The following is a 27,568-nucleotide window of genomic DNA, read 5'->3' as shown; positions in this document are numbered from 1 at the left end:
GGCGCATGTAATTGGTATTTAACAAATCAGAGGTTAAAATATTCGTGTGAATGGGAAATGACCGCATTCTTTCCTTCCATGTTATTTGGTTTAAATGAGTCCAGTTTATGAAAAGTAGGAGATAATAATGGGGAAAAAATGCTTGCGTTCTTGATTAATTGGAATACATACCATCCTATCACGTATATCTCAGAATAATTCTCCAAAGACACATCGCGTGAGATGTCGTAACCAATTAGTTAGCCGCTGTACCCTGCTGGTATTGCAAAATGGAGTTTTCCGAGCTCATGGGTCATATTTCGTCCCCGCTATGTAGATTTGTATTTGTTTTAATTTTAAGCATACAGCACTTCCTTAGTAATTAACAAAATATATTCATGACGATAGAACTAGCTAAGCAAACATATGGGTATGGCAAGAAAAAATATAATACCTAAGAACAATTTCACTATTAGTTTGGTTCTAAGTGCTAGTGGTGATCGATGCGGTTAGTTAGAGGTTCGGTACGTATTTCGAGGCTCCGTCTACGGCTGAACTCGCAAGCTGTACAAGCCCTAGTAGCTGAAAGTACACGCACTGCGTAGCTGCAGCGTCATATAGTGTCCACTTTGTGTGGTCATGTGATTATCCTAAAAAGCGAGTTTAGTCGCAATGAATGAATTAGAGCAGTGAAAAGTTCAAAGGGGGGGGGGGGGTATTTGAGCTCTTCATTTAAGGGCTCGACGGTCCTAATTGTCCCCATTTACCAACACTCCTTGAGGATCCTTGTTTTCGTACGTGGATTTCGTTACTCGCCTAATTGTTAATCCCTTAATTTGTTTCTCTAATCTACCACAGAGCCTCTTCACCATACAGTTGTATGTGTACGTTTGTATGCGATGTATACTGATATCTGTACATACATATGCAACCTTGCTGTATCAAGCCGCACGAACGTAGGTACCTGCGTTGCAGAGGTGTAGAAGTATGACTCATGAGTGCCGAGGTGGAAGGCTTATTTTGAACTCAATCCTCCCATCTAAAGGAGAGGGCCTAGTTGGCACCTCCTGCCAAATTGGCCATGTCAAGTGGTCACGCGGCTTCGGGAAACACTACCCCCAATACGCCTGCCACCTAACCCTACCTGCAAGAGCCGTGGACGAGATTTTTTGCTCAATATGCAGACGACCTCTGCATAGCAGGCACTGTGACGCATTCGTGTAAAAATCCAGGCCAGAACGAGAGGAAGATAGTTCCGCATTATGAAAGAGAACCGAACTAGGATTGAAGGCCGCACCCCTCAACTCTTGTTCGATTGAATTTCATAAAACGCGTTAAATGCTATCCTTGAGGCGCTTTCTATAGCCCCGCACCGCGTCGTCCTTTACGCATTCTGTTTTTCCTGCTTATTACAGTTTGCGATTTGAATCACACTGAAACAAGGAGGAGGAGGAGGAGGAAGATGAGGAGGAAAGGCAGGGAGGTTAACCGGTAAAGGAACTGGTTTGCTACCATGCACTGGGGGAGAGGGGTAGATGGGTATAAAAGTTGTGGCTGAGAGAGGGATGGGTGATGACAGTACAGTTACATCACAAACATGTCATATCACACCACGTCACAGTCATTACACGTAACATAAAAAATCATAGCCTTTCGATCAGTCCTGTGCTTTTCATAAAGCGGAGCAGTGCCTGGGAGGCCTTCACCGCGGACGATCGCCTTGGCCAGGGACCTAGGATCTTAATTTCAGTTAGTGGGTGTCCATCTAGACGCTCCAGCGCACGGCACAGGCACTGTCTTTCCTCACTGTATATGGGGAACTCACAAAGAATGTGGCCTATAGTCTCGTCGCACCCGCAGTTGGTGCATACAGGCATATTTGCCGTACCTATAACAAAAGAATAAGAGTTTGTAAATGCTCCACCAACCCACACGCGGTACAGCAAAGTTTCTTCAGATCGGGGTAGGCCAGGTTGAAGCCGGAGCTTCAGGTCAGGGTTCAGGGATTTTAAGCAGCAGTTCGCAAACTGGTCAGAATTCCACAAGGAGAGCGTGTGTTCCCGCGCAAGTGCGCGAAGCCTGCCCGCTGCGTCTGCCCTGGAAAATGGAATCAACACACAATCGCTGTCTTGGTGAGCTGTTCGTGCGACCTCGTCCGCCCGGAGATTGGCCGCTATGCCGCTGTGTCCTGGAAGCCATTGGTAAATGATGTCATGTCTTCCATTTATGGCATAGTGATGAAGTTGTCGTATTTCCGCGGCGAGTTGCTCATCGGCTCCACAGCGAAGAGCCGCTTTTAAGGCTTGCAGAGCTGCTTTTGAATCGGCGAAAATAGACCATCGTTGAGGGCTTTGCTGACTGATATGCCTAATAGCAACACGTAGAGCGGTTAGTTCTGCGGCTGTTGAAGAAACACGGTGAATTGTCCTAACTTTTATTTCTGTAGTAGTTGCGGGTATGACCATGGAGTCTGAAGAACTCACGGCATTCACTGAACCGTCGGTGTAGACGTGCATACGATTTGCATGGTACTCATGGAAGTATTCAAGAGTGATTAGTTTTAGTTCTGTCGGCGATAGCTCGACCTTCTTCCTGATGCCGAGTATTGAAAGAAGCACGTGTGGTTGATGCAGGCTCCATAGTGGAGAGGACGGTCTAGATGTGGGTGTAAACTGGGACGACAAAATAGCGCGATGCGCATCAACGGTCTCTGCAAACGATGTACGCGGCCTGGTGATAAGAAGACTGGACAAATGATGACAGGGAACCCGGGTGATGTGTCGGAAATGTGCCCTCAGGTCGTCAACTGTTAGGTAGGTAGATATGGGATGCTCCTGAGCAATCAAAATGGTAGCAGCCGTAGAGGCACATTTCGGCAATCCCAGACAGGTTCGCAGAGCTTGAGCTTGAACGCTCTGTAGAATTCCTAAGTTGGTTTTCCTGACATTTCCAAGTGCAGGTAAGGTGCTCAGTAAAAGCATCTCGGTTCCCTTTCTAGTTTAATCGCGTCATTTTTGGTGTAATGACAGAATGAACCTTGTAGTGGTCTTGGTTGCCGAGTACATGTAGAGGAACTGCAGGGAACCGCTATCAAGTAATACCCACATACTTCATAGACGGAGCTCGTTCGTTAGAAAAGGCGCCGCCTTTGTCGTCGCCGTAATTTGGAATTGAGAAAACGTGTCGGAAAAAATACACACGTGTTTTAGTATCGAAATTGCGACGCAACAGTTCTTTGTGTAGCGTTAAGAAGGGGGCGTCATACAATTTTGCTTTCTATTTAGCATCCATTCTGCTATTGAAGTTGGAGGCTATATTTGGGGCAGGGACTCGAACTGACGACGTACGTACCTCGAATGGCACGCGGATCACTGTAAATGTGAGTGTCCACCGAGAAATGACACTGGCACAGTGATTTATTATGCCCATAAAACAAGACTTGTAACTCTTCGCCAAACTTTGTGCTCTGAGAATTCTAAAGATTCGCGGTATGAAAAAGTGGTCTTAAATGCGCTATCACGCAGACTTTTAATTTCGAAGCATATGCGTGCTCCAGACTTTATGTTATTCGAATAGGTCGTGATGCTCAGAAAAGCCAAAAATTTGGTCTTTTTTTTCCGGACTCCAAACCGTGCTAAGAAGGGCAGTGCTCCTTTGCTTGCCGCCTCAATGCCAGTGGCGAAAATTGCCACTGTGTTTTGAATCCACTGGCCCGAAACAAAAAGTTATCGGAACGATTCAACTATCAACTATTGTGATTTCGGCAATTCATTTGGGCGGCGTTGCATCCCAGCATTCCATACAACACACACAAAGAATAAGCGCGGTTTGCTTCATTTGCTTCGCAGGACTTCTTGGGACACCAGACTAAAGACATCGTGTTTCTGCATTGGTCGACGATAACCTTGATGGCTTTGAAGCTCTAAGCCGCATTGCTTTGAAATTTGTAATTTTGATATAGCGTTTAAAGGCAATAAATATAGGCAGAGTTTACGGTAACACTGTGGACAACGATGAAATCAAAGTATTATTAATTCTTAAATATAATCACTGATGCAGCAGATTCCTGGTATGCGTTTTCGATTCCTTGAGAAACCTCTCAGCCGCATTCACTATTAAGGGACGGGAAAAGAGAAGCCATATATGTGCACGAGTTCATTGGTTTGGTTTGGTTTGTTTATAAGGTTTGTCATTCCAAAGTAACTCACGCTAATACGAACTGGAGTGGAGGGCTCCGGAAATTTCGACTGCTGAGCCTTAAGCTGGTAAGAGGGCAAAATTGTGCTTCAGAAACTCTAGAGAGTTAAGAAGCGCCACTTTTGCACTCCAAATATTTCACTTTCGTTTTTTAGGATGTAAAATTTTGCTAATGCTGACATGTATGGCTAAAATCATAGACTCCTGTGAAGCATTACCACGCTAGAAATGCGTGAGTTATATTGTAGGAAAGCCGTATTGCGCTTCCTGATGAATGAGTGAATGCTGAACGTTAATGTACTTCCTTTTTGTCTTTGTAGATGGCCAAGTTCGAAGACTATTTCACAGACGAGAGGCTATCAGGTATCCGTGTGGGCGTCTGTCTGGTCAACGACTGTAACGAGGAAGAACTTCAAGCACTCATTGACACAGGTGTGCGTAAAGAAAAATCTCTACTCAACAAAAACAATTAAATATGCCAATATCCTTGTTTTCGACGCTTCTACGCTTGGAACGCAGTGCAAATTATTGTTGTCTTATAATCTCTTTCGTGCAAGAGGGCACACTGCCCGTGTTTACTATTCTTAATCGGTAGTTAACCACTTCTCCTTAGTATCTGGTTGTGAGTGTTTAAAACAAACCAGATATAACAACGTGTAAATGCGGGACTGACAAATTACGTTTGGGAATCGCCCCTGATACCTGGCTTTATCGCACGCTCCTCTCAGGCTTTTTTCTTGGGAAAGCTAATCTAGTGCACGGTAAAGCCCGCAGAAAACATTGTGCAGCCTAACAAAAACTGATGTGCCGCATGCGCAATATCGGGCGCTGAAAGAAAACGGGATTTTTATTAAGACACTATGGCACTACGGCGAAAATTCCTTCTATCTCCAAATGGCGTCACTGGGAAATCCGAATGTCACTATAACAACAGTACTATTAAAACCCCAATACGAATGAATGGAACAAAAGGGAACGGGAAGGTCTCGCTTTTGCGCAGCATACGCTTTCAGTGAGGACGCAGAACGAGAGAAAATGCGTGACGGGAAACCCACTCTCAACTGAAGAGTACTCATCTTTTGCGGTATGAGGCTAATTGTAGAATGAATTGATACAGATAACTTCTTGTTGTGCTAGTTGGTGCCAGTGCATTTAAATTTAAAGGCGCCAAAACCACACGCACACACAGAAGAGAAAAAGAACGGGACGGAGCACCACTCGCAACTGATTTATTGTGCACAAAACACGTACTACATATATACAATTGCCGGCGCATGCGCAAGGTACACATTCAGCATCGTGTACTATATGATAAGCAATGTACAAGAAACGTTTTCTCTGCATTACGCACGTCTATCGGCGTATCGCCGATGCACAAACTGCCTTTTTTTTTATATAAAACACTTGAATTAGTTCTCTGGCCATCGTGTTACCACTCCTTGCAAATCTGTATAATGCAGAAAAAATGTTTCTCGAACATTGCTTGTCTTATACTACATGATGCTGAATATGTACTTTGCGCATGCGCCGGCAGTGGTATATATGTAAGTGTTTGCTGCACAAAAAAACAGTTGTAAGTGGCACTCTTTCCCATTCTTCTCGTGTGTGTGTGCGTCTGGTTTTGGCGCCTTTAAATTTAAAATGAATTGCTTCAGCTCCAAAATAAAGTTCGCGTTATGGTTTTTTTTACGACTTCACGTCCTTAGGGTGGTACATTTAAGACCCGGAAAAATGGTATTACTTCCAGGCTCGGATATCCTGAGATTGAGTACTAGAAAGAGCAGTCAATCCCTTTAGCGCTGAAGAGTCCAAGACACCACGCTGCATGTGCGGCTAGGGTGTGCGGCAAGTGTGAAACAGACCTGCGGTAGGCAACTTGCTGGCGCTGTTCTCGGTCGAAGTACGGGCGAATTATCTTATTACGGCCTGTTCTTTTTTTTTTTTCTCCTTAAACGAATAAGTATATATCAGCGAAAATACCATTCATCCGTCAGCAAGCAATGATACAGAAAGGAGGTTATGCAAAGCCGTGCAGCTAAATACGTCCAAAGAAGTAAAAAGAAAATTGATCATTAACCTCCCTTTGCCTACCTTCATAGAAGGCGGAATCTTCAAAACTCATGTATATGAGCACAGCAAGCGTGCTGAATTTTCCCCTCAAGGTTTCCGCAACCTTCGGTGCAGACTGGAAGTGCCAAGGTGGTGGTGAACGCGAAAGACAAGGCCCAACTTATATGCAGGGTCATGAGTGCGCGCTTGCCTACCAATTGCTTCCACCCTTACGCCTCATTGTACAGTACTTCCTCGGTCACCCGCCCTTCACTCGATCATTGGAAACTAGCCGCTGTAAGGTGCATGAAAACTACTATGTCGAGCAACGAGCATGTATGCTGGCCACCCGATTTACCTGTCCTAATGGTCGTTTCACTGATGGCAGAAACTACAATATTATCATGAATAAGGGAGTAATTACTCATTGCATCCACCCAATCGCAGCCATACGGCTACAAAGGAAAGCTATACAGCTTTCTCAGAAACTTCGTAGTTAAAGAAAAATTCGTCCTGATCCGGGAATCGAACCCGGCATCACCGCCTTTCCGGGGCAGTCGCTCTACCGATTGAGCTAACCAGGACGGTCAGCAGACTACGAAGTTTCTGAGAAAGCTGTATAGCTTTCCTTTGTAGCCGTATGGCTGCGCTTGGGTGGATGCAATGAGTAATTACTCCCTTATTGCAAATCTACTCCACCTTGGGGGATTCCCCTAAAATATTTGACCAATATTATCATGAGTCCAACAGTTTTGTGTTGCAAATTACGGAAGCTCCAGACGCCGCTGTCATTTGGAAAATGTACTCGAAGGAGCCGAAAAAACATAGAGATGTACAGGGCACCCAAACACATCCTGCTTATTCCTCAAATTGCAGCACCAAAAGAAGCAACTTATGCCAGGATATAATTGCTGAAAAACAGAACATTTTAGTAAAACGCTCCGCTATACAAAAATGATCTGGTCCGCTAAAGTTTTCCTTACAAAATTATTTTTGTCTTGCGCACCAAGGGCCACTTCTATTCTTAACCACCACATCAATCCCTTTGATTTGTCTGCAAATAATTGTCAAAATTACGTTACTGAAACACTGGGCGCAATTTTGTTCCCTATAGATTTGCGCTCTCTATCTTCCGTGGTATTTTCTAATGCAGAAATGCTTGTCTTTCATTGGACAGTAATTCAAGTCACTTTCTTGCCATGGCGTTATGCAATACGCGTTTCAAGGCGCTATAGTTACGCCGCAGTGGTAAGAAATTAGTATGCGGGTAGCGAGAAATACAGTCATCTAGATAAACAATGAAATGCCCAGAACACACACGTGATTACGTTCAACAGAGGAGCTTTGGATAATGTACTGAATTGGGCATGTTAATTAGGTAAGGAAGCTGGAGCAACAGGTACTTTTAGATGTTTGGTATGGTACCCAAATTACTGGGACTATGAGGCATGTCGTTGTGGAATGTTCCAGATAATTTCGATCTCCTAGGTTCCCCTGGTGAGCAGACATCGGAAATTACACGGGAGCCTTGAATTTCGCCTCTATCGAAACGCTGTCAGTGCAACCGGGATCAAACTCGGGTTGCCTGCCTCAGTAACCGCCCCACAAGCAACTGAGCCACCTCGGAGGCTTTTGAACATTTCTGAAAAAGCTATAGGAAAATATTACTCGGTATAATGAAATGATTTCGCTCATAGCTGAAATGCATATTCAATTATCAGTAAAGGTATATAATCTTTTTCATCTTGTCCCTCCCATACCCTTCCCTTTACTATTCAGTGAAACCTCCAGGTCTGCACGCTGAAATCAGCAACTGCGTCACCAACTTGCCGGTTGCACTAACCGCAGGACAGAAAGGAATTATGTGAGTCTCTTTCTCAGACAAATTGGTCGTTTGGCATTTTCCGGATATTTGCACGCATACATGGCGCCTAATTCAGTTAGTAAAATGAGATTTCACAAAACTACAATACGGATATGTACTTCTGAGGCGGTGGCGTGTGTTTGGTCGTATATTAGGTACGGAGATAATTCACCTGAATTTGCTACAGTGCTGAAATCACTAGGTAAATTTGCATCTTTAAACTACATGATGTGAACAAAAAAATTTTCGAGAAGACTTCAGAATCTGCAGTAGAGAAATGCGACTGCTTGAGTGTTGGTGCTGCACTCCTTGTCTAGTTTTTGCTAGCAATGCCAGGGCTCGTGCCTATTAGTGAAAATTTTCTTTCCTTAGCGCGCGATCGTTGCAGTGCTTCTGCAAGTGTGGGATTGGAAGGTACAGCTTCGCCCCTGCCGCTTGGCGTTACTTAACGCGTGTTGGTTGCAGTACTCCTGCAAGTGTGGGTTTCGCGCTGCGGCGTCGCTTGTCATCGCGCCGCTACGTTGTCATGGAGATGGCAAGAACGCTAGATAAGGAGAACACATGTCGAGGAATATCGCAAAGAGATCTCACGCATGCGATATTTCCACCATGAGCCAAGGAAGGCTTTCGCTTTAATATACCAACCTCTATAGACGGAAAACAAGGCGTGATGCAGAACTATCTCGTGCGTCGTCCTCCTCAAATTTGTCTTCCGGAATGGTTGCATTAACCCGCCGATGAGTTATCGCAACCGTTCGTTCCTTGCTGTTGTAAGCAATGAAATAGTGCGGTACTCAGTGGTTAAATAAGATGAATAGGTAGGGCATTTCACTCGCTGTAACAGCCGATCCTTCCCGTTCAGAGCCGCAGCTGTGGTGTACACCGATGCCAAGGTGGAGTCTTAATAGCAAATACGACCACTCACCCCCCCCCCCCCCCCCCAAAAAAAAAAAATAAAAAATAGTTGGCAGCGTTGGTTTCTACACTTGCATTTTCCCTGTGCCAGGCAGGAATCCGTAAAATATTCAACCCAGGCCGATGCTGCGCTGGTAAGGCGTCGAAACCAAATAGCATCGAGTGCGAAATTGGAAGGCGGTGGTTCATGGTATTATAATCGGCCAAATACATCAATATAAGAGGTAGAAGGCGTGCTCGTTCGGCAATATGACCCATTCAAGATGGAATTGCGGCAGGCTCGTTTTACGGGGTAAGTCTGTTTTTTTCCCTAGCGTCTGCTTTTCAAATGTTAAGTATAATATATATTACCGTGTCGTCCAAGTTTTTAGAGACAGCTCCCTTTTTCTGTTGACTTTAGCTACACAGTGCACTGAAAATGGGTTCAAATTCTTACACCTTCAGATCCTACTTCTTTTTTATTTCTTCCGATGTCACTTTTATAATCCCATTGTTCATTTGCAATGTTCCCCCACATAATTACCAACTGGTGGAGCAAAAGCGGATGGAAAGACCGAAAAGAGCGTTGTCCCTATATACAATTTGCTCTTTTGGACCATCGATAATGGGTACTTTTTTGAAGCCTTCTAGAGGTCCATTGACGCCGAACTGCAAAGAAACACGTTATCAAGAATAAAAACTACCCAGACCAAAGCAATGAGGACTAGCAGGAACAGATGCTGATTCCTACGCGTCTTTGGCCTTTCCGCATTACGTCATTTTTCCTTGAGGTAAAATGCATGAAAATTCTGGCAGCCAGTCTTTTTTATTCACATTCAATTTTTCCATTTAACCAGGCGCCGCATTTCCTGGGTCTTGACAGTAATTTCATTAATTGACTGACGTACGTGCTTGTACTGCGCGTCATTATTATATTTTTATATCTTGATACATTTTGCAAGAATTCTTTTCTTTAATAGATGCTGGGCCCTATCGCTATTCGCGTATATCTACTTGGCAGCTTTGACAGTTGCTTCTACCTTACCACCCGCATGGTATCTTTTTCCTCTCTCGTAGCGCAGAAAGAGACTTAATTCTTTATTTGCTTTAGTCTTGTGTCAACGTTACGAAATTATTTTTTCGCTCTTGAAATAGTGGCACTTTCTCAGAGAAGAAATATGTGATCCTGCGCGAGTCTTATGTCATAAAATGAAATAAGCAGAAACATAGAAGCCGCGAAGTGCGTAGAAATACTCTGGGAGCGGATTTTACGCCGTGTCCTGAGTTAATATTATTTTTAACACTAAATGCTGTTTAGATTCTCCCATTACTGAGAGTATCCTATACACGGCAGAAGTCACTTTACAATTTTGAGATTTTTACTTGCGCTGCTATTCCCAATTATTTGCCTTTTTCTTTTCATATACCTATTTTGCCTTTATCTCAGTGCCGGCCTGAGTGTACTGGCTGGCCTTATTGCCCTGGGGACAGCTGTGGATGTGTACATGACAGCCAAATCCAGAAGAAATGGAAGCCAAGGTAGGTTGAATGGCCGTGGCATTCCCTCACCTCAATTCTGAACACGATGTTAAGAAACAGCCGTGCTCAAAGTCACTGCACTATTTGATGCGCGAATTGTCAAGATTTATCCGGAACTGTTCTCTTCAGCAAGAGCTTGTTCGTAATTTGCCTTTGATATGCAAGGTATAATTTTAACCAAATCGTAACATGTAACTTGAACCAACGACGAATAAGAAGCGGTAAAGAGAAGCTTGGTGAAACCAACGGCATATCGATTTTCGTCATGTAGTGCTCCTCAGAATATTTGTATAGTCCGTTCTATTAAATATTTAACCAAAAAAAATTTGCAAAATCTTTAATATTCAGTTTGAGACCAAGAGGTTTTCATCGGGTTGTGGAGGAATTCTGAAACAGCCTATCCAGTTTTTTTTTGTACCGCCGTATATCGGACGTGTCGGACGTGGTCGTTTTTTCCGCCATTTGAAGAAAGCCCGCGAAATATGAAGAAATGTCACTTGACTGCGCTCGTGCGTTATAATACGGCAGCGTTCCCAACAACTGTTGGACGAACGAAACATGGGCTCTGACCGCGACGAAGTGAGCGGCTGCCGCTCACGGGCTGCAGACAAATAAAGAAAACCGAACCTGCCTACATTTGGCGGCTTCAGTGTTTTTTTCTTCCTTTTTTGTTTTGTTAGTGTAATAGCTTGACAAAAGCTCCATCCCAGCTTGGTGTTGGTGGCATGCCCATCGCTTATCGCTGATCGTGGCTGGGACTTTCCATGCTCCGGCAGAATGTGCTGACGCAGTTTCGAGACTATACATAGTCGCTAACAGTGGCATAGGCCGCTTATTTTGAGGCGGCGAGTGTGCACACTTCTTCGATTCAAAACGTATTTGGCAGCACTGCAATACGGTATAGCAAGGCCGCAGTCAAGTGGTATTTTTCATACTTAGCGCTCGTTCGTTAGATGCTCTAAAATACGATCATGTATAGAAGGTACTTTAGTAGAAAAAACTGTGTCGGTTGCATCTGAACCCCCTCTACAACATAATGAAGGACACTTGACCCTGAACTGAATATCAAAAATGTTTGCATAATACAATTTAGCTAATTGCTTAAATTGATATCAGGCCTCCCATTTAGCAAGTCAAATATCCTCAGCGAAATAATATGGATGAAGAATGACCCGTTCCTTGAGGGAAGAATAAGCTGCAGGCAAACATGATGGTGCGCAGACAGACGAATGGGAAGGGCGATCATGAAACAAGCAGACAACTACGTTGTGGATGCGTGAATATTTTTTAAAGAATTAGGTTATCATCACTAGCGGATTTTCTAAGTGTCCAGCAAAAGCGCACTAATGCGACATTGTACTGGCATGGCTCAGCACCTAAACAAACACAGAGTAAGTAGTCAATTTTATTTGCAAGTGTAATCTACACCATTGAGCTTCGGGAGGGTTCTCAGCACCAGACTTGTGAACACTTGCTTAATTAATCTTTGAAGGAATAACAACAGGCTCTCTTTTCTTTAATATAACTATAGAGCTTGTGCAACACATTTCGCTGAAAGTGTCTCTGCCTGTGGATAATTGCGTTCATTCATCTCAGCTCTCAGTTCACGCTACTCAATGTACTAATACGGGCGATCTCTCTATTCTGTATTCTGTCTCCGTAGGTTTCTTTACCAGGTACATCACCTCATTTTCCGTGACGGCGAACACAAGCCTCTTACTAAGAATTGCAAGCAAGGGGTCTGATGTCTACGCCCTCCGTTTCCTCCACGGAATGCGGTTTTTCAGCTTGGCTTGGATAGTACTCGGTCATTCCTATGGTACAATATCAGACACTCTATGTAAGTCTTTAAAACCCATATAATTTGCTCTACAATTTTTTCTTGTAGTATTTAGCGCAGTAAATTGTGTGTATCATGGCCCTAACGAGGTGTTGCAGACACTTTCTGGGTAAGAAAGTTATTTGCTTGCTGTCTTGCATTTTCCTAACCTTCCGACTGGAATATTCTGATCGGGAAGCTCCGTTAGGCTGACGTAAATTTCCCCAACAGCGAAAACACAGTCAAATGATCCAAAAGCAAGGTCTCCTATTGAGTAGGCGAACTGACTCACAGGGCCGTCGTTAATTCTATTTTCAGGCAGATAGCGCCTTTTGTAAATCCAATCTATAGAGCCTAGTTTTCTGGATTACAATTCATGGTCCCTATACGACCGAAGTCTTGGATGTCAAAAACTACAAATCACGATTTCAAATTTTTGTTGGTCCATCTTATTTCCTCATCTTCTTTCATTTTAGGTGCAACAAATGCACAGGGGGAAATTGATTTGTCGCAACCTAAACGAGCTACTATATACGATAAAGACGAACCGAGCTCAGTTTTTCTTTTCTTAAAAAAAAAAAAAGTGCATCCCACAGTCCAAAACTGAAGGGACACTTAGGCTGCATTTCGAAGGGTCATTGGCTCAGTCTGCCAGTTCACATTCACAGTTCACCGTTCGCATACGTGCCCTTTGCTACTCACGTAGTCATAAATCCATGATATTTTAATTTTATTATCTCATACTTACTGATTACCACGTTGTCTTGAACTACTATGCTTTATGTGATAGACAACCTGAAGTAGAAGTCCAGCTTTCATCCAGCACCTCGAAAGCGCCTGCGCGGGCTACGAGTAGGGTGTCTGATTCGGGATCCGAGAACCTCAGAGGGCTCTGCTCCACTTTTACCCCAATATTTGAAAGGACAAACACGGGCTGCCAGAAGCCTGTTAACTCGGCTACGTCATGTTTGCCTCTGACGTCACACAACCCTCCAACCAATCACTGTCTGGCTATATCACCTACAATCTGCCAGCTAGCTTCCAGAGCCGTTCCCATGATTTTCTGAAGAACGGGTTCTTTAACTTTCGCGCGTTAATGCGAAATGTCCAGCACAGCGGAAGGAGGCTAACGGTTGAAGGGCTCTCAATTTTTGCTCTTATTAAACGCTCTGCACTTGGTGGAAAAGTCACTGCCTGCTTTTCAGTGAATTATAACAGCTCATTTCTATCGCCAGGACCTGAGTAATGCATTTGAGAAATCAAAACTCTTTTGTCAACGATATTTGGTTTTGCTCTCAGAATCATTCAACGTAATCTTAAAAGCTCAATTGTTCCATATTTGTTTATTTGTTATTGAAATGCTCATATTATTCGCTGAAGAAAATGTCTGAATTTACTTCTCATGATTAAAAATTCTGTCGGGTATACAAAAAAAATTCTAAGCAATGTTTTGTAACTAATTTGAGCAGGGCACTGCGATCTTCTGTAGCCACAAGTGGTATTTCGGGAGTGGTTAAGAATGTCAAAGGGGAATAAAAAAGAAAATTTCTTCCAGCGTCGTAGATCCTGTGTTTGTTTCTCAGTTTTGAAACAATCGGTCAAGGATGACGGGCAACCTGTATTAACTAAATATTTTTGTTCGGAATCTTTTTTAAGGAAAAATTTAGAAATTTACGCTTCTTTTCTGGCATGCAGCCGGCTTGGCCAACAATGTGAAATACTTCGAGAGATGGGAAAACATGATACTGACAGCGGGTTACCTCAGTGTTGACACATTCTTCTTTCTCAGGTGAGCTCAAAGACAAGCGGTTGGCATTTTGACCATCACCGCAATGCTATCAAACAGGGTGGTGTACCTGCATGTATAGCATTGAGTGACGGACTTCATGTTGTATTAAGTAGAGGTCAGTAATTGCGAATACTTCTTCTGGCGTTCAGACGTAAACGGAGCCAAATGACAGGATTCACCAAAATTCTCTTGTTTGAATTAAATGTCAGGTCGCTTGCGGCCTGTTCTCATAAGTACGTCATGTTTTTGACAATGGAGCTGTGAAGTATTCGAAAGCGTCTCTGCGTGTCGTGATGATGTCGCGCACCCAAGTGTACACATATGACGTTTCTGCGATATGATTCTGCGTAAGCGATTTTGTTTTCTATCCATTACACTGAGAAACGTAGAAAAGATTACAGTTTTGCTTGGATATGCAAAATGGAAGAAGCTAACACACAGCGATGCCAACGAAAGCATCGGGGCCAAATTTTGTTAATTTATTCTCTTGACATGAAGTTGTGCTTTGATCATTTAACCAAAGAATTAAATTAGCTGAATACAAATAACGTATAAAAAAGAACAAGTCACTCTGGGGATCTTAACCCCCAACACCCATGCGCTCAATGTTCGCTTACAGCGACCATTTTTCACCAGAGATAGAAGATTGAACAGCCGGCACTTTTATACTAGTTGATACGAGCACCGGACGCCAAATTTTGAGGTCGTGGTTTCGGATTCCACAATCGATGCGTTTTGTCTTATGCGTTATATTAAATAATTTCAATTTCTCAATACGACAATTACAGTGCTGATTCATGGCAACAGCAGAGTTTAGAAAAAATTGGCTATATTTTTCTTGGCCTCGCTAACTGTTGATTTCTTTGAATTACGCCTAACCATGTAATTTTTTCCCGATATCTCACCGCCGTACGGCTACTTGTGGCGTTTTTACGACTGAAGTTCATCAAATATATTGTCATAACGTCTGCTTATAGACGTTTCGGCTACAGAGTTTCAACACTGCATTATTAGGACACGCACGGTTTGTGGTGGCCTTTTGAAGCGGAAACTTCACTATGTTATGTATATGCCAAGGTCAACCTGTCCGCGCGCTTAAGCTTCAAAAAAGGGCTTTGTTCTTGACCTGATTAAGTGAGGACGCCTGCCATTCTGTTGTCTCTATCCAAAAGTACTGCGCCTTCCTTGACCCAAATCCTTAGCTTAAACAAAATTTAAAAATATCGCGGATTGAAAAAGGCGGTTCACAGGGGCTATCTTGGCGACTCACAAAGAGAACCTTGAGCGCTCCTAAATCACACCGTCAAGCTATGAAAAAGTATGCACACATTCTGCTCGTATGACTAGGTTAAAGCCATGCTTAAAGCTACACAATTTTTGCTATATAAAAAAAGAATTACAAGATATCAATTAACGGTTTCTGCCCAACACAAACGGGGAAGAATGGGAGCAAATGCAAAAGTCACTTCCACTAGGAAAATCGCTGATATATGCTTAACAAGGTGTGCTTCACTGCGCTAAAGTGATACATCCGCATGCACATCCTAATTCAGCGACGTTGTCACAGTAACAATGCACGCATGCATATAAGAAAGGAGTCAGTGTGCGATTACAAAAAGTTAGGGTAACTAAAAATTTGGATTCAGGCACATTGTAGTCACTTGGAGAATTTTTCGTTCCTTTTTGTTCGCAGCAGTCGCACATAGTGCTCCCATCCAGAGGGTGCAGTCAAAAGTAAAATAATTCCAGTTGATACCAGGCTCCTGTTGCTATCGTGGTAGCAACGCCCCGGGGGGCTCATCATTGCTGACTAAGCTATCTTAAGAAATATTTCTTTGTATTTGCGGGCTCTTGAGAACAATTCTATAAAAAAAAGGCGGCTTCTAGTTCGTACGGCTACCACTCCGTGCCACGTGAAAGATAACGAAAGTCACCGCGCTAATTTGGAATAATAATAAGAGGGCAATTAGAGCAACACAAACACACAAGATAGGACAGCATGGACACCACCAGCGCTCATAGTGTCCTCTTTCTTTTCTGTGTTGGTGTTACGCTGAGAACTCTGTCATTAGGTCTGACAACAAACTAGCTCAGCAGTTAACTCTCGTGAAGAAATTTGGTATTTTGGTGCAAAAGTTTAGTTTTATCTCTCGTGAAGAAATTTGGTATTTTGGTTCAAAAGTTTAATTTTGTATGATCTTTAGAAATAGTAGGTATACGAGTGCTGGCAAACTTTCATGGGTAAGACTTTGCAGGAAGGTGAAGGGTCGGCTCCGATAGTCAGTATTGTCGACCAGAATCTTCGGACTGTAGTTTTGCAAAATTAAAAGTTTAAAATATCTAATTTAGGCTCTGTGTGTTCTCCAGTGACAACCAAGAAATAACACTGGTTTCTGGATATCCAGATAGGTGGGCATAGCTATGGAAGGAAAGTTAATTAAGTGAGCATCAGCGATGTCTGCCATCGCGAATGCGGAGGTAGGTCTTTAACGATGCGCACAAATATCTTTGATTTGATTTCGTTTATGAGGGTTCAACATCCCAAAGTGATCAGGCTGTTACAGACACAGTAGCAGAAAAGTGAAAACAGATACTTCATAAGCGCAAATTTGAGAACGTGCACGAGCTTGAAAATGAGCGATAACTGCATATATCTCCACTATTCTAACTGAATTACTGGTTTAGGGTGTGTGTATTTTATACTCTTAATGCAGCACTGGTGTCATTGATTAGCATGTAATTGATCGGCCGCTAGACCACCTTAGTGCTGCGAATCTGAGTTCGCTTAGTGTTTGAAAAAAAATTTTGCTAAGTGTTTGACATATACATATCGAACTCAGTGCTTCGGATAACAGTTTGGTTCTTCTCGCAAGACGTAAAAATGGAACCAGGTTGCTTATTGCAAATATAGATAGCAGCCCTACAGCAACGCATCTCGAGTCGTGTGTACAGTGACGTTCATATTTTAGTGCAGAAGCTTAAAAATATTCTTAATTGCTAAGTACAGGCCTTTTCTAGAACAAACTTTACTCAAAAAGTAGCATATTATAGCCTATGTTTTTTTAGGGGTAATTTAACATTGGCGCTTGCTTGAATTTGCTCTCTGTAATAAAAACGAAGTGGTGTTGGTCACCATTAAACTTTCTGAAAAGCATGCTGAGCAGCCGAATCAAAGGACTGCGCCGTCGATCGGTCGAAGAAGTAACCGGCAGCTTACCCAGCGAACGCGTAAGTTGTACGGTTTCTTAAGATGCCTCTTCATTGGCTTTTAACACTGAACTAAAAACAAAAAGAACAACCATCGCTCCTATAACCAAAAACAAAAAAAAAATTCAGAGCAGCATTCAAAATAAATACCCAACTCGCCCAGCTGCCGAGTTGAACACTGGGTTACTCCGTCCAGCGGTACATAGGGCAAACTGTAATATTAGCTGTACGGCTAGTGTCCGTGACAACTGTCTTGCGGTAGAGAGCAGCTTATATTCATTTCTTGAGGATGCAAAGACGCACATTTGTTAAAGTACATGTCAACGAACGTGGGCCACAGTACTTGTGAGCAATGTGCACGCTCTCTCAGGCGGTAATTTTCAGACGTTTATTAATTGAAGTACGGCGCGCAAATGTGGAAGTAGATGTATGCCCGTCAGAAGCTCCTCGCCACTATTTAGTGATGGTATGTCGAATGGTAGGGTTTCAGGATAAGGTAACAATTTTGAAGTAGTGGCCTCAGCAGCCCCTGGAGGTCTAAGGTCCCCCCGTGTCCCCTTGAGCTGCTGTTGTGAGACACTTAAACAGACACTGTCTTTAGTAACGCCCAATGTGACGAAACTGCACTAATGCTTAGGGGAAAGCGGGCGATAAATTCACATAGTGTGTGCCTCCGACGTACAACACATAGATTACAGCTCGATGTGAGCGGTAGGCCAATGAGCATATGTAGCTTCGCGCGAATTGGTTGGTCGGAGAGGTACAAAGTATCTTTATTTCTGCGCAAAGATTACGGCAGCATAGTTTCATTTTTGCCCGTACTTCGTTTTTTTTTTTTCTTTGCGTCAACCTAAGACGGGCGTCGGTGGAAATGTGATTGCTAGTGTAACAATCCAAATTTGTTAAGTAGGATCATAGTACTATTTGAGTAACAGGCTGGAAGGAGCTGCGTGGCTCCTCTCATTATGTCAGTGTGCAAAAGTTCTATTAATGGGCAAGTGTTTATTGTGCTGTTTTGTTGATTCATAAAACACTCGAGTTGCCACATAAGCCACATCACTTGACGCCTTCTCCCACGGATTCCATAGAGAAAGAGGGTCGAATTCGTGCCTACCTCCTAGATGTGGCGGGTCTATTTGAACCCAGCCTTTATTGAATTTCTTTGTCGAAAATGTGGTACAGTAATTTATGTATATATATATCAATCGCTCCCCCGGGGGGCGGCGACACTTATCGCTTCCTTACATCTGCGTTTACTGTCACCTTTTGAGAAGTATGCTTCCTTTTGACAAGAAGCCCAAGAGGCCCACAGTGCAGCATTTTCTGCTTATACTGTTACTACGCCAATCATATCACTGTCTTTTTCCTTCAGCGGTTTCCTGATGTGCCACACTGTCATCAAGCAGAAAGCGAAAGGATGGCTAATATTTGTTCTGGCTATATTGCGTAGATTTATCAGGTAACGTCTGGTCTTTTTTGGCGTTCTTTGAAGCTTGTATATTTTGCACGTGCTTTTGTAAAAAGAAATACACGTTGACTACCTTCAGGTAACATTATCATGTCTTTTCTTAATTTATTCGAGCACTAAAAACTGCTTGGCGCTGTAAGGGCATCAGGTAGAGGCATCCAGGAGCTGTGAAAGCATGGGCAAGCGTTTTTCTATTCAGTATATGAGGTATTCTGCGTCCGAGGCAACCTGCATGAGGGCTTCTCGATCCGAATGCGGCTTCTCGTTAGCCTATGTGAGGCTGGCGAATCTCTGCCATTTGTATCCCCCCCTCCCCCCCCCCCCCCCTCACCGCTCTTTTTCCATATCCGAACCTGCCGTTAAGGGCGGCTCCCTTTAGTTTGTTTCCATGAACTTTCTGTTTGTACCCATCTTCTGTTGTGAGGCATTTTTCTCAACACTGAACGCAGCGACGTCAAAATAGCGTGCGCTCTTTTGGACGGACATCCAATTGTAATGCTTCGTACAGAGACAATCTTGATCAAGTTAAATTTAAAGGCACCTGCTTCACGAACTGGACGGAACAATTCAGGTGCACAATGAACCTCCCTGCATCATTGTTATCCCCAACTTTGCTGGACGAAGTAAGAAAATTTGCAATCACCAATTTTTTGCGGCTCTTGACCAGAAAAGTATTTTTTATGGGACTTTTGATGTGCCTTCCCGGCTACTCCTAATCTAGACCATTCCATTTCGTTGCTAGCTGATGCTTAAGCAATGCCCAGTGATCAGTTAAATAAAACAAATGAAAACCTATGCCACGCTTGAAAATTTATGCTAATCGTCCCCTCAACTCATAATTTGATGCGTTAACTTTTTTCACATAGTCTTGGCTAAAAAAAACGAAGTAATCTTCTTTAGAACGTTTCGACATGGAATAAAAGCGAGGATATAGCAATTACACAGACCCCACATAGAAAGAAAAAAGAGGAAAAATGATTCATTTGATTACCCGATCTTTACATTTTTGTTAAGCAACATGAATATATACATGGAATTTATTATGTATACTCATCATCTATGATAGACTAATACACCTGCCACACGGCACATTTAATGTCATTTCAATCGAATGACATTCGTTCAAAATAACACTTTTTGGCTGGGAAACGACGAAATATTACATTCGATGTCATGAGGTATTAGATGAGTTTGAGGATCTCATTCAACTGCGATCAAAGAGGCAATATACTATTTCGACACCGGAGGCTCGGTGATAATATACACCTGAAATAAACTGCAAAAATGCCATAATCATAATAATACTACTGCACGCCTATAATCTTGCAGCTACATATTAAATTTTATGAAACACGGCAGATAGTATCGCAAAAAAGAATAAATGCCCCCCTCGCTACCAGCCAACCAGCCACCGCACTCAGCATGAGCGGAGCACCGGCCGTGCCTGCCGCAGGGCCACAGTGGTCACGTATACCGTCCGCTCCGCCACGGGGGATATCCCTATTGCCGCCATCACAAAAGCAGGGTAAAATCTGTCGATCTTAAATTATCGGCGCTTAGATAATGGAATTCCAAAAAGTAGTCCCTACTGGGAATGAGTTTCTAGTAAGGGTTATTTACATATTTCTACTCACAGCCACGTAGCAGCTACCTCCGGTGTGGCGCAGCTCATCCGATCTTTTATTATATAGCTCCGTTGCTAAGACGTCGCCGAAATTACTCTTTACGGGCACTATGAGACAGCTTGTGAGACAATCGAACTGGTTTAAAGCAGTACCACGAGTATGTAATTTATCATTTACAAAGCGCTATCCGCTGAGGCTTGGATGCGAAACTGCTTAGGCCTAGCGACGACTAGGGCGTAGTGCACGGCCAGAGCGCCGTCTTCCACCGCTCTCGCGGGCGGCACCGTGGCGGTAAGCTCGCGGTGTACGGTGTGGCAAGCGTTTCGAAACTGTAGTCTGCTTTCTTGATGAGACGGGTTGGGCATTTTTCGACGGGCATTTACGCCGAGCAGATCATGCCAAGACGGGACTCGAAGTTGCTGTAGTATGCTCGAAGGTTTTATAAAAACGCCGTCGGACGGTTCACTGAGTGCTGCCTACTTTACGTGCTGCTTTCGGTACTTCATTTAGCGTGCAAAATGTCCGCTGTTAAACTGGCCAATTTGTGCTCTTTCCCCACTCGGGCGCCGACGCTCGCTCATTTCCGTACCCCTCCGTGAACAAACGAGTCGCCGACATAGCTGCTAACTTCGTAACAGATAGTCGTACTCAACAGCTTGGTTACGAAGCATGCAAGACGTAAATAAGAATTTAAAAGGTGCTTTCGTTCAGAGCGAAGTCATTATCACAAAATATTGAAGGCGCACCAGTATTTTTTGTAGCCATGACAATTGCCATCATTTGCAAATGGCCTTAGTTTCGGGCATGTAGCAGTGCATCAAAAAAAAAAAAATGACATCAAGCTAAACAGATATCATTTGATGGGAATGACATTAAATTTGCCGTATAGCAGGTGTACAATGTTGCTTCTACATCAGCGTTCAAGAAGGAATGTAGGATCCAGAGTTTCTCTCGCGTTGAAGCCTGTTGCTACATTCCTGCGCGTTTCTTGTCTCGGTGGCTCTGATTGGTTGAAAGGGGACCCATGCGTCTTGCTTCATTTCCAAAACTCGGTCTACATTATTGAAGCATTGTGAATTTGTTGTTCTTCCGGGCATTTCTGAAAGGATTTTTGAAATGGATGTTTTTGTTTCTTTTTCTGAGAGACTTTGCTCAAGTCAACTTCACAGAATTCATGATGTATGAATTTCCAGCGAAAGCTCTGTTCTCATTGAACAGTAATCATTATGCATAAACGTGTAAAATCTGAATTTTTTTTAGATCTACTCTTTTGCTCGTGTTTAGGAACTGATCAAGAATTTTACTGCTTTCATTTCTTGTTTCATCGCTATGCTCACAGTGCCGAAACGAACATTGCTTTCAGGGCAACAGTACCGCTGTTCTTCGTGATCATGTGTATGCACTTACTGCCTGCGATAACATCGGGGCCGGATGCAAAGACTTTTTTTGACAAGTTTTACTACGAATTCAATAACCACTGGTGGGACTTACTGCTTCAAGTTCGGAACTTTCGAAAGGAAATAACTTACGTGAGTAAACATTCTCATCATATATTTGTTTTTGTTTGTACACCGGGCCAAATCTTTAATAATTACACGTGACCGTCAACTGCCTGGAATAGCGGCACCGAGGCAAAGCAAAGCGGAAATTGGAAGAGGGAGCGAACGTGGGGACGGAATCATGCTGCTCAATGGAGTGTCGCCTGCTTTTTTTTTTCATGCATGTCCGATTTCTGAGACCATTGTTCTAATAATACCTCCTGTGTACTTGTGGTTTTGATCGGTGCAAACATCTCACGTTCCCAACACTATGATTGTCCCCGGTTCCATTTGCAGGTACAGACTTCAGGGGGTTTCTAATTAATACGCTGATGTTTAGGTAATGTCCTTGACAATTATTCCTTCCAAAAGTAGTTATTGGGGATAGTTATTGGGCATGCTCCGCCTTTTATTGCAAGTGTGTTTTTTACAGATATGTTCGCACACAATTTTCAGCGGATAAATAGTCGAGGCAGCTTCTTGGAGCACCGAAGTAGACCAGGCGACTACGAGCAGGGTTTGCGTAGCACTAATCGGAGCAGCCTGCAGTACTACAGCAACAGGAATTGTAGGCATGCCCTTGACTTCGCTTGCCTTGTCATTTCCTACGTCTTCCAGGGCAGCAGGGTCTGGCAGTCGACGATCGCGCGGTACACTTAAAGAATTGGCCGGAGGTACATGCGTGTTTTAATATATTCCATAGGACAGGGCCCTCTGTTGACGCGGAAAATTGCTCAATGCTGGTCGCGCTAAAAATCGTAGTGAAGATCATACATTCGAGCAATTTTCCAATAAACATATCGTGTATAACTTTCTCATTAAATTGTCTACTCATCAGTTTCAGTTCATTCTTATATTATCGGGAATTGCCCCATTACGTTTCGTCACTTGATCCTATACCCAGTCAGCGAAAGAGCTGCCGTGTGCTTGTGTTTTGAAGAAATTGTGAAAGCCTACTTTCCACCTAATGAATTCAGTAAATAAAAAAATGTTTGCTAAATTTTGGAAAGGAATGCTTCTGCACGGAACGCGTATTTATTTTGATCACAATAACCTTTCGTTGCTTTCAGTCAATGATGCCGCATGTATGGTATTTGTCAGCCGACTTCCAGCTTTTCGTAGCATCCCTGGCGGTTTATCTTCTGCTTAAAAGGTGAGTAGGATGCACCGTTAAAAATAAAACAGCAAAATATACTCAAAGAATAACATGACACACAGCTTCTAGCAAACAACTACGAAAAATACATGAAAACAAGAGACACAGCCAACTGATTCAATTATTTTCCGCGACCTGTATCAGTTATGTAGCTACCAACGAATCTCCTCCTGCGTCCGTAAGCACACTAAATGTATGGAAAGCATAAGAAATGACGAAGACATTTACGCCACAACGCTTCGAACGGTTTTTCAGGGCTTTTTGCTCTTTTTGGAGCAATATTTTTTGTCAAATGAAGAATACTGAAAAATAATTTAATCCTTTAGTATTCTTCGTTCCACGTGGTTCACGTTGTTATTCACTGGCAACTTATAGCAACGTCATGGTCAAGCACTCAACTTGTGATCTTTATTTTTTCCCTCTCTGCGCTGTTTTCACCAAATCTGGATAGGTGGTGCTCATTGTGAGTTTTTTTTTTTCAGAGGTAAATACTTCATATTTAGTGCATATTAACATCAACCTAGTCAAAGGATGCGACGCTGAATGGAGAGAACATATTACCTCCGATATCAGATCTGGGTGCATGTCATTAACTTTGGTGAACCATTCCAGCCATGCTGTTGGCAAGTTTGCGTTCGCATACACTTTTATTTATTTGTCTATTTTAGAATGACAGGAATGCCTGGCCGAATACAAGGACGGAGCACATTTCAAGTATCAACAGTAAATTAGCTGACTCTATGGACATCGTTTGTAATGGAGGGAAAGGTGGCAACGGAAATATAATTTTACAGGCAGGCACGTCAAGTGCCTTCAAGTGCCGGGGGTGACAAAACAAACAATGCTCTCAGACAAAACGTAATCGTAGCAAGCTAGTCTTTATACTAGCGCAATCTTTGTACGAATAGTGGTGCAGACACAGAAGTCTATTACTAGGACGAGAATGACCAATGCGCGACGGAGAAAAGCAGCTTGTAGTTTCAAGCTTGAAGGTGACGACGCTCACAAAAACGGCTCACAAAATTTCAACACAATCATTTTTGTTGCACAGGTAATAAAGAAAAGCATTATCCTTTTTTTCTCCGCTCGACTAAAGATGGCAGTTGCTGATGATAACTTATAGCGAATGATAATAAAAAATGTCGTCTGCCAATGTATCGGTCATAAATAATGCGAACTAATTTATGCTGGAATAGCTCTGGTTACTCCGACTTTGCGCTGAAATAAACTTCCAAATTACAAAAAACTAGTTCTTTGCGGGGTCCTACCAGATTGCGAAACAGGTGCGACATGCAGCCACAATGTGCCGTCTTCCATGTGAAGCATGAAGCAGCAGCAATTACATACAAAAACTGCGTCACACCAGATAGAAGGTGGCCACGAAAGTCTAGTTGATCGATGTTGACAAACTTATTTAAAGGGCTAATTTGTATCCGCAATAAAACTATGAACGCGCACAACTAAATTGCATGCAAGCTTCACAGAAACGACAATTTCGGCAGGAAGCCTTAATGGCACGAGTGCCAAAAACCTTTCACTGCGAGGTGTTTAGTCTTTGCCAAATATTGTACAGCCCGCCGGAATTCCTGCTCTGTCGTGCAGCGTAGCCCGTTTTGCTTTGTCTGAACTTAAAATTTCTTGAATGACAGAGAAACAATTACCTCCCCCCTCTCCTGTATAGCTTATGTTTTTAATATATCCACCTTAAGAATTTCAATATGCGGATTAAACGCGAACTACTTATAGGCCTCAAATTTTGGGCAATGGTTGCGTGCCATTAACACCACAAGATGTTACCTCGTGTGGAATAGTCCAAATTAGTATTGTATATCTGTGAAAATAACAAGGTGGAGTGAAGACAAGTCTGGCATTTGTGTCTTGAAGGCGCTTGTATAAAAGCCACAACTTGCCACATACTCTGCCTTGCTTTGCAAATGAATATTACAGTCAAACGTGCTGTTTACAACGATGAGTGAAGCGGGACGCCCAGCAAGAAAGTATAAATAGACTGCCTGCACAGCCCAGCGCGTTGACTGTAGCTTAGGGTAACCTATACTGCGCTTTCTTACCGCGCTGTCACTGCGTCCAAAACACGAAAAGCAGTGTCCTTCTAGTAGAGAATTAGTGTAGGCATTTAGTATGTGATGCTTCCTGACCTTTGGTTACAATTATTATCACAAATGTATCAAATTGCGCCTTTCACTCGTTCCGTCAATATTCTAAAGCATTGGCACTGGAGGCAACATGCCAAGGTATGCACATACGCTGTTTCAGCCAAGTGGGTTTCAGGTTCTAAACAATGGCTAATTCGTCCCCTCTATACTCTCTGAATGACATTGAACTTAATAGCGTCCATTCTTATAAATACCTAGGCATTCACATTTCATCCGACCTGACTTGGCGGCTTCATATAGATTACATCATCAACAACGCTAACAAAGCGCTAGGTTATCTGAGACGTAATTTTTCCCGCGCTCCGTCTACTTTGAAATCAGTCTTTTATAAAACTTTAATACTTCCAAAATTAAAATACTAAGCAGCAGTCTGGGATCCTAGCCATGATTACTTAATTGCTGCACTTTAACGCGTTCAGAATAACTCTGCTTGTTTCATTCTTTTTAACTATAACCGAGGAGTAAGTGTCACAGAAATGAAAGCAATTTTGCGTATTCCAAAATTGGCTTCACGACGAAAAGTTTGCCGGCTAACCCTATTCCACAAGTTATATTATTATTCCGTCTTACACAGCAATTTTTTTCAGAGACCCTATTACATATCGCATCGCACTGATCATCCCTGCAAAGTAGCCATCCCCTTATGCAAAACAGATGCTTTCTTACGCTCATTTGTTCCCCGTACTTCCAAAGAATGGAACGATCTTTCTAATGAAATTATATCTATTACTGATACAAATAACTTTCGCAAAGCTTTAACCTGCATTGTTTAAGTACTACTAGTTTTGTGTCTACTAATACAATTATTGCCGATTTCATAGCTAATATTGTATGTATAGGATGTATTATTTATGTACCCGATTTTTGCAGTGTTTCTTTTTTCCTGTATTTCTTTTTGCCCACTCCCCTCTGAGATGCCTGTACGGCCCTGAGGGTGAAGACAAATAAAAAAATAAATAAATAAATACGCTCTACGGGTGTTCCACTCCACAGTTGTACGCAGTAAGCTTAAGCAGGTCGTCTTCACTTGTTCAAGGCGTTCAGTAGGCTATGTAGCACAGAAATATTAGCTAATCTTTCATTAAAGCGAAAGCATTATTAGGCTATGTCGGCAATGTCGCATGTACAGAACATGTCCGCAGCCATTGTGTCGTTCTCAGAAGAGTTAGGATCAAACATACGGCTACGTGGGATTGAGGATGACGCCATGATACTGAAAAATATTATCAATAAAATGATTTGTTAATTAATTACAGCCAGAAATGTAAAAGTAAAATGAATCAGATCACTGCCGAATCTTCACTGGAGAAATGCGTGTGTGGTCCGGGAGATGTTTGAGCGAGATTCTTCGAGTAACAGATACTGCGTCTTTTCTTTCCTGTAAATGAATTATAGATTTCCGGTGAAATTTGATGCGTTCAACTGAAAGCTGGTTGTGTTTGACAAGAAGCGCGGAACGTGCCGTGTGCAGCAGCAACTCTCAGGCTTTCGCATTTCTCTAGTGCAGATTCTGCAGTGCTCTCGGAATTTTTGTTAACTTCAGTGCAAATTTTCCTATGCAAATAGTATAGAAGGCGGTGAAAAATGGTTAGTTTAGTTGATTTCCGCAAAATACATTGGTGTACGGCCCATCCGTCGAGCTTAAAAAATATAAAAACGGCTAGCTTACTACGCGTTGTGGCAACACCTTCAAATATGGCAGCACAAAAGATGACAGCACTTTCAGATATATCCTCCTCTATGGAAACAATTCGGCTGCTCAAAGTCGCAGGGACTGAATGCGGCACCATTTGCTGCCATAGTTTCGCGGTGAGCGCAGGCGCTTCACAACGTTAGAAGGGGACAGCAAAAAAGTAAGGCCTTTGCCAAAGAGGTGGCTGTCGTTATTACAGATGTGGCACCTAGCAGTTTACTAGCGCTTGAATGAGGAACAGTTTTAAATGCACCGATTACCGCTTGCTTTCTTAAATTCTTCAACATTTTCCTGTCACATGCAATTTCATGGCAATGGAATGATCTCGTCCTTGTTTAAAATAACTATTCTGGCTATGCAAAGTGCGCTCCCTCACCGCAATAGCAGCGCCATGATCGGTGGCCTTTTATTGATTGAAAAAGTTTTTTTGTGTCTAGTTTATAGATCAAGCCACGTAGACACGTGCTACTTTACGAATACATGAGTTTATCTTTATGCTCTAAAGAGGCCCTCTAAAGTAGATTCGTTGAAAAAAAAAATTGAAAATTGGTTTTTTAAGCAAGTCTTGTAACTCACT

At 42.8% G+C, this 27,568-nt stretch overlaps 1 protein-coding gene across 1 annotated transcript in view; it reads left to right on the top strand.

Annotated features, from left to right (window-relative positions):
* The window catches only part of LOC146172544 (nose resistant to fluoxetine protein 6-like), a 72,840-nt gene that overhangs the window by 16,639 nt on the left and 28,633 nt on the right, over positions 1 to 27,568 (top strand). Inside the window, exons 3-10 of the mRNA XM_084585796.1 lie at positions 4,497 to 4,608; positions 8,005 to 8,089; positions 10,431 to 10,522; positions 12,186 to 12,362; positions 14,037 to 14,130; positions 18,710 to 18,796; positions 21,794 to 21,959; positions 23,039 to 23,121. Of these exons, the coding sequence (XP_084441922.1) occupies positions 4,497 to 4,608; positions 8,005 to 8,089; positions 10,431 to 10,522; positions 12,186 to 12,362; positions 14,037 to 14,130; positions 18,710 to 18,796; positions 21,794 to 21,959; positions 23,039 to 23,121 (896 nt within the window). The remainder of the gene's footprint in view (positions 1 to 4,496; positions 4,609 to 8,004; positions 8,090 to 10,430; positions 10,523 to 12,185; positions 12,363 to 14,036; positions 14,131 to 18,709; positions 18,797 to 21,793; positions 21,960 to 23,038; positions 23,122 to 27,568) is intronic.

The sequence above is a fragment of the Amblyomma maculatum genome, unplaced genomic scaffold, assembly GCF_055883805.1.
Source record: "Amblyomma maculatum isolate TAMU_Amacu unplaced genomic scaffold, ASM5588380v1 scaffold_13, whole genome shotgun sequence".
NCBI lineage: Eukaryota > Metazoa > Arthropoda > Arachnida > Ixodida > Ixodidae > Amblyomma > Amblyomma maculatum.
Note: the sequence above shows the minus strand (reverse complement) of the source record. Positions and strands in the feature narration are given on the sequence as shown.